The 7,496-nt window shown below is 32.8% G+C and overlaps 1 protein-coding gene across 1 annotated transcript; it reads left to right on the top strand.

Moving 5' to 3' along the window:
* Positions 1-2,925: 2,925 nt before the first annotated feature.
* On the top strand, positions 2,926-3,918 carry LOC111378995. Its single transcript, XM_023002306.1, has 3 exons — positions 2,926-3,237; positions 3,327-3,434; positions 3,508-3,918. Exons 1-3 carry the CDS (start codon positions 2,926-2,928, stop codon positions 3,916-3,918), a joined length of 831 nt encoding a protein of 276 aa, XP_022858074.1.
* The last annotated feature ends 3,578 nt before the right edge of the window (positions 3,919-7,496 follow it).

Genomic DNA, 7,496 nt, shown 5'->3' with positions numbered 1-7,496 from the left:
GATTTCTGAGTAATAAAGCTCCAGCTACAAAGTTTATGAAAGATGACGAGCTACAAGCAGCATCATTATATGTTTTATTAAATTGTGAAGAAATTATTCCCTTTGTAAGGTAAACTATAATAATAATCATTTTATATTCACTCCTTAAATCACAACTAGTTATACTAACTTTTACATCGTGATCTTATTCATAGGAAGTTTGATGAACAAATGAGAATGGATTATCCTCAACTATCTGATGCACAACTTGATCAATTACGTGACAACCGTTTTCCCCATTGGCTAAAAGAATATGTAAGAACCTCAGTACTAAAAATATAGCCTTTATAAGATATTAGTAAGCACATTTTTTTGTCAGGTTTTGGATGAAAGAATGTGGTTGATTCTCAAGTGAAGAATATCGCTTTGGGTCCTTCTCGTAAAGTGAACTGTTACAATGGATACTTTGTAAATGGTTTCAAATTCCATACTTTGGAATATGGCTTGTATAAAACCACTATGAATAGTGGAGTATGCGTTCTGGGAAGTTGTTATAATGATTATGAGCACGATTATTACGGTATGTTACTTGAAGTTTGGGAAATTGAATATTTTGGACCTCAAAATAAGGTTGTCTTATTTAAATGTGATTGGTTTGACAATGAGAATGGGATTCATGTTCATCCACGATTTAACCTTGTTGAGATTAATCATAAGAAAATAGTGGTGAGAAATGACATTTTCGTACTTGCCCAACAAGCCCAACAAGTATATTACACGAAGTTTCCTTCAAATTCTAGAGATCGGCGTGACTGGTGGGCAGTTGTGAAAACAAAAGCCAGACATGTCATTGATATTCGAGGAGTCATATCAGAAAATGACGAGCCTAGCTTGATTGAAATTCCATTCCAAGAGGATCAACCACATAATATACAACCGCTTTCGATATCCCCAGAGTTAGATCATGAAGATTTAGTTCGAGGTAATGTTTTTCTCGAAGAAGTAGAAGTAGAGGAACCTAGTAACATTATGAACTCTCGCATGCTTAGTACAGAAGAAAGTTCACAAGAAGAAGAGAATATACATGAGGTAGACGATGACAATAATAGCTCTACATCGAATCCCAGTGAAAATGACAATGGTGAACATGTACGCACATAACTATCATTATTTTTGTGTTTTTTACGTTCCCTTTACGTCCTAAATATGCTTACTTATTTAGAACTATTGTTATTAATTTATTTTCCTTTATATTTTGATGATTTTTTTTCACTCCTTAATTTTGCAAGTAGGATGACTCGAACTAGAGGAGGCTATAACTCTAGTCAATCAAGTCATAAGAGATCCACAAGGGGTGGTGGTAGGAGATCTACACGCGACGATTATCGATATCTTGAGGCTAATATTTCTAATGATGATATGGAGGATGAGGACATAAACGAACCATTTCATCAAGACATGCCATCTAGATCTAATAATTGGACAAGGGGTCACAGGTAATTTTGAATGTATACATTTATTGTACATTGTGAAATATGTGTGTAAATGGCTGCAAATTTAACAAAAAGTGCTAACAATAACCATTAAAAGAAATGAACCGCTTAGCCTCAAATTTAACAATTGTTGTTTTGAATTATTTTCGCAAGCATGATGTCCCCGACTAATGGAGGATATACTGACCAAACAAGTCAGCGGAGATCCATGCAATATGGCGATAGGGAATCTGCACGTGATGGATATGATAATCATGAGGCCAATATTTCCAATCATGAGATCGAAGATGAGCACATAGATGATGAACTTCATCAAGAAGAAATGTTTGGATCTAATAAAAGGGCCAAGGGAGACAGGTATGTTTTAGTATTCATCTTTCAAATTCAATAACATGTGATGCTTAAAAGACATTAGAGAAAAAGGCAATAGTTAACAAATTTTAGAAAAGTTTTAGATTTGTATCAATTCAAGATAAGGTTTTCAATAGAATTCAAAATTTTAGTAATATTCACATCTAGAATTACAATTCCCTAAACAAACTTCTAAGATTTTGATTAGAACTTCATATCATCACTACTAGATGTGTTCTATCCCCAATTTGGTTATACCCTTTTTATATCTGATTTGATTAGTTTTAAAATTTTAATAATATTCCCATCTAGAATTTGTCTTCTTAATATTGACAATTACTTAAAAATACACGTATGTTTAAATAAATTTGCTTGACATGCAGGGTGTCGCTGACTAGAGGAAGAAATATATCTAGTCAACTAAGACAACAAAGATCAACACAAGGCGGTAGCACAAGATCTATAGGGGGCAATAACGAACATCAAGAGCTTAATACTCTTAATAATGAGTTGAGAGGTGAGAATACAAATGAAGTGTCCAGAAGTAGCAACAAGACTAGGGGTCCTAATCGTGGCACTCCTATGCCCGCTGATAGATCACAACGTATAGAAATAAGTATTGAAAATGACAAGTAAGTATACTTCTTTGGAATTTGGTTTTGTTTATTTAAAAACATACTCGAGTAGGTTTTGTAACATATATTGCATTTTATATTGTGCACTAATTAACTAGTATCTCTTGAATCTATTGTAAGTTAAAAACGATTCATATTGATGTATGGAGTCGTAGAGTTGACATATAATAATTGATTGCATGTCTTATTTCGAACTTTATTTGGTTGTGTAACTTATCGAAATGTTCTTATCATATTTTTGTCATTTAAGCAGTTTTGTTGAAACTTTTGTACCGCGTGACATCACCGCCACCAAGAAAGCATATTTTGATGGCCCATAGTCCACATTTTGCTCAATGCCACAACCAATAAGAGATGGTTTATGGAATCGATTTCTGGTAACTATTATTTATTATAATTGTTTCCTTTGCTATTCATTAAAATTTATTTTTTTTTTATAAATTTGCAAGGATAAATATGTATGGCCAATGTCGAATACTGTCGATATGTATGACACGTGGAAGAAGACGGCAAAGGATAGATATAAAGATATGATGAATGGTGCTCGTGAGAAAGCAAAACGTTCAAGTCAATCTGATAATCCTGCCGATTGGAAAGGACATGGCCCACATTGGATAAGGGCAAAGCACTGGGATAGTTTAGTAAACTATTGGAGTACCGAAAAGTGGAAAAGTAATGCAAAGATTGCACGTGAGAATCGCCTTTCACAAGGACAGGATGGTGAAATGAAGAAGCATACTGCGGGCTCAGTTTCCTTTGTGACTATGAAGAAGCGATTGGTATATTTATCTCATTCATTTATATATATATTTTTAAAGTTCATTTATATTTTTAACTGATTGTGATTAATGAGTTGCATAAAATCTAGGAGAAGGATATGGGTCGTCCAATGTCTCAATTAGAGTTTTTTAGTCATGTCCATAAGAAGAATCATGGACTTGGCGATTTTGTTGATAAAAAATCCAAGCGAGTTCATGTAAGTACAATTAAAGTTTATGTACTTCATAGTTTGTTAATATAATGAGTAAGATAAGGTTTTTTTTTTCCAGGATACTTATAAGGCCTCAATCGAGTCTAAGTATGGTACCGTTAGAGAAGATCAGCCTGAGTTTGATCTCGACTCATGGATGGATGCTATCAACGGTCCATCTAAGGGTCGTGTTTATGGGTTTGGTCCTCGACAACCCGCTTCGCATGTTCTTGGCATGCCCACTTCACCTAGACGTTCAATACTTGCACGTGATGAAGAGGTGGATAATTTAAAGTTGGAATTAGCTAGTGCACGAAATACAATAGAAGAAAACAACGAAAGAATTGATGATCTCACTCAACGTCTGGAAAGAGTAGAAAGAAATCATAAGGTTGAGATGCAAGAAACAGTGCGAAGTATGCTTAGGGAACTAAACATTCCAAACTTTCAATTTCCTTCTAGCTCGGGGTCACGAAATGATGATGTGTAAGACATGATGTTCATACACATTGGAATCTTGATGTAATAACTTCATCTATTAAAGTTTTAATGCATTTTGATAATTTTTTATTATTTAGTGTTTTTTGATACTAATATACAGGTTTTATAAATTTTGCATTTTGATTATTTAGTGTGCTTTGGTACTAATTGATTATTAGTTTAGCAAGTTTCGTAAATTTATAGTATTTTTTTTATTAATATATAAATTAATTAAGCTACTTGTACGAAAAAGATTACCAACGGAAATTCCGTTGGTAATGATAGAGTTTTAAAACTTTTACCAACGGAAAGTTGGTTGGTAAAGGTAGACTTTACCAACGGAACATTCGTTGGTAATGATACAATTTTTTAGAGTTTTCCCAACGGCAATTCGGTTGGTAATGCTAGGTATTTTAAACTTTTACCAACGCGAAATCGGTTGGCAAAGGCAAAATTTACCAACGGAAAATCCGTTGGTAATGACATGCGTTTTCCCAACAAAAATTTGGTTGGTAACGGTGAACTTTACCAACGGATTTTCAGTAGGTAATGATACAATTTTCTAAGGGTTTTCCAACGGGCAATCGGTTGGTAATGCTAGATATTTACCAACCGAATTGCCGATGGTAATGATAATACTTTTACCAACGGAATTTGCGTTGGAAAAGGATAAGGTTTTACCAACGGTTTTTTCGTTGGTATTGAAAAGACCTTTACCAACGGATTTTCTGTTGGTAAAAGTTTTATGCTTTACCTACTGAAAATCTGTTGGTAAACTATCAGCGACCCTCACAATAGCAACGGACTTTCAGTCGATTAATTTCGGTTGGTGAACATTATTAGCAACGGATTTTGAGGCTTCAGGCACGGAAAATCCGTGCCTGAAGCCTTGTTTTTTAGTAGTGAATTTTCCATCACTTGAATATTGAAATTATAATATGTACACTAGTATTTGGGCTGAGGTTGATTATTTAAGATGTATCTCTAAGATCCAATGCGTTACAAACAAGGATCTAAAATGTGTAATATATGGCAACGTGTTTCGATCAAGTATTAAGCATTACAATCATATTAGTGCATATACGAAACATATGCGTAATTAAGTATTTTTAAATTTTAATATTATTTTAAAAATTCTAAATTAATAAATAAATAAAATAATGCGTTCTTTGAATTTTATTCGTATTCAAATTTTCAACAAAAGCATATTGCCTAGAACCATAAATATTACAATTGCTTGAACTTTATACATATTTTCAAACTTTCAATAAAAACATATTGCTGAAAATCATAAACACTACAATTAGTTGACAATCAATTCCTACATTTATATTAGACATGAACACTGGTTTAAAAAAGGGGGCAAAAAAAAAAAAAAAACCTCAATCTTGTCTAGTTCTTTATTTGATTCTAATTCAATCTTCTCGTCTTCATCCAAATCATCTTATGTGCCATTCGATGTACAAATATCTTCATTCTTCTCTCTTATTTTAATTCGAGAATTTCTACATATTGTGGATGGTAAGATATTATCAATCTCATCCTCATCATCACAACAATCTGCCATTTAAGATTGTACATTACTAGAATAAATGAAGATCAAAGAGAAAGGAGACTCGGACTTGACGTAGATAGTTTGCAAATTTACAAAAAATTTATTTTAATTTTTCTAAACATTAAAATCATACAAATAGCAGTATATAATACATGAACTTGGGTGATGTGGGCTAATTTGATGTTTATTGGGCTTGATTTACCCTTTTTAGTCATAAATTTGGGTTGGGCTTTACTACACTAATTTTGATATAATTTTTAACACGACGACGTGAGAAAAATTGTGGCTTTCAAGTGTGCATACGCAATCAATGAAATGAATTAATTGTATTATCATATGCACACCTCATATGTTCGAAAACACATCGAACATATGCTTATATTTTAGAACACCGAGTACAAGAGTTCAAAAGGCTCAAACGACCAATTTCGTTGATCTAAAACTCAAACATTCGGTCAAATTTAAAATTAGTATTATCAAGCGAGCCTTCATCTTCTTGGAACATGTTACAATAAAGGAAAATGCCCTATGCACAGGGCATTTTTTCTCAGAGGTGATACAGGGAAGTCATATGGGGGTGGATCCCATGTGAATATTTTATTGAGGTGGGTCCTACTCTTGTGTCTATTCTGTGAATTGTTTGTATAATTTTTCCTTGTAAGTGTAGCACCATTCTACAATAAAATCTTTGTACTTAACTATAAAAACAATTATCATCATTTACGATTTCATTGTAAGTAGATAGTATATCATCTGTTAATTAAGGAAAACAAAAATAGAGAGTATCATCACAAGGAATAATAGATGAAAATAGTAGTGACATCGAATTTTGAAGTAAATAGTATTAATTAGTGTCTAAAAAGAGGCACCAAGATGATAAGCGAGCGTAAAACGTCCCATCTCACTTATTTATTTATTTATTATTTATTATTTTTGCTTATATATCTATATATAAGCGTGCATTTTTATGCTTTTTTCTATAATTATTAAATGATTTTTAGATTGATTTAAAAATTTTAAATAATATTAAAATAGGAAAACACTTTTTTTAATGCCTAATTCGAAGCTTGACCTCTACGTCTCGCTAAACTTTTACGTTTCTTAAAATACTGATATTAATAAAGGATGAAACACTCAAATTTAATTTTTTTAACTTTGCTTCTTAAAGGTGATAGAACATCCTTATTTTTCATTTCAAGTCATCTTGCTCTCTTCCCCATGTAACTCTAGATTTAAGGGTTCAATGCTTCCTCCTTCGTATTTTGATTCTTTGTAAAGGGAAGTTATACTTGCTCGTGAAGTAAGTATAAATGGTTAGATTGTGGAGTTGAATATGGGTAATTATATAAGTATCGTTGGGTTTAGTTGCTAGGACTAAAATTATTGTACGACATTTATACCCTTTCTCTATTGTTTAATTTTAGAAGGTAAGGTGGAGTCCACCTCGTGTGTTCCCCTTTTCAATCTCTTATATATATGGGTAGGGATCCCACAACTATCTTATTTATGTATAGGAGGTAATCCCCTTACCATGCATAAGTGAAATTTACCGTATATATTAAACGTATATACTTTTTTTTTTCCAATTATTTAGCTGAGTTACTATACTTTGGGTCTTCAAAATTGAGACGTTTAACAATAGTTGATACTTAATATTTTTCAAAAATTATCACGACTAGAGGGTTAATTAAGTAGGTAAGGTGTGAGCTAAACAACAAATTTCTCGTTTCAGTCTTTCGTCGATTCATACAAATTAGCTCGGAGCCGATCTCTTAAATGGTGAGAAAAAATTTAGTTAAAAAAAAAATAAATTGACGAGATACAAGCGGACTTCGTGGGGTGAGTTGAGCCGAAGTAAGCCGGTTTGCATGGTGGGGCCGAGTCATACCCAATTATGGACAGTCTGAGCGTTTTGTCTCAGGCCATTTAACACCCTTATGTTACGTTTTACAGCGATTCACTTTGGTGCTATTTGTGTCAATTTTCTCTCCAAAATACTTGTGCTGCCTTAACAGTAAAAATTGACATAAATA

The sequence above is a fragment of the Olea europaea genome, chromosome 3 (assembly GCF_002742605.1).
Source record: "Olea europaea var. sylvestris chromosome 3, O_europaea_v1, whole genome shotgun sequence".
Classification (NCBI taxonomy): domain Eukaryota; kingdom Viridiplantae; phylum Streptophyta; class Magnoliopsida; order Lamiales; family Oleaceae; genus Olea; species Olea europaea.
The sequence above is the reverse complement of the archived record's forward strand: the minus strand, read 5'-3'. Positions and strand labels throughout refer to the sequence as shown.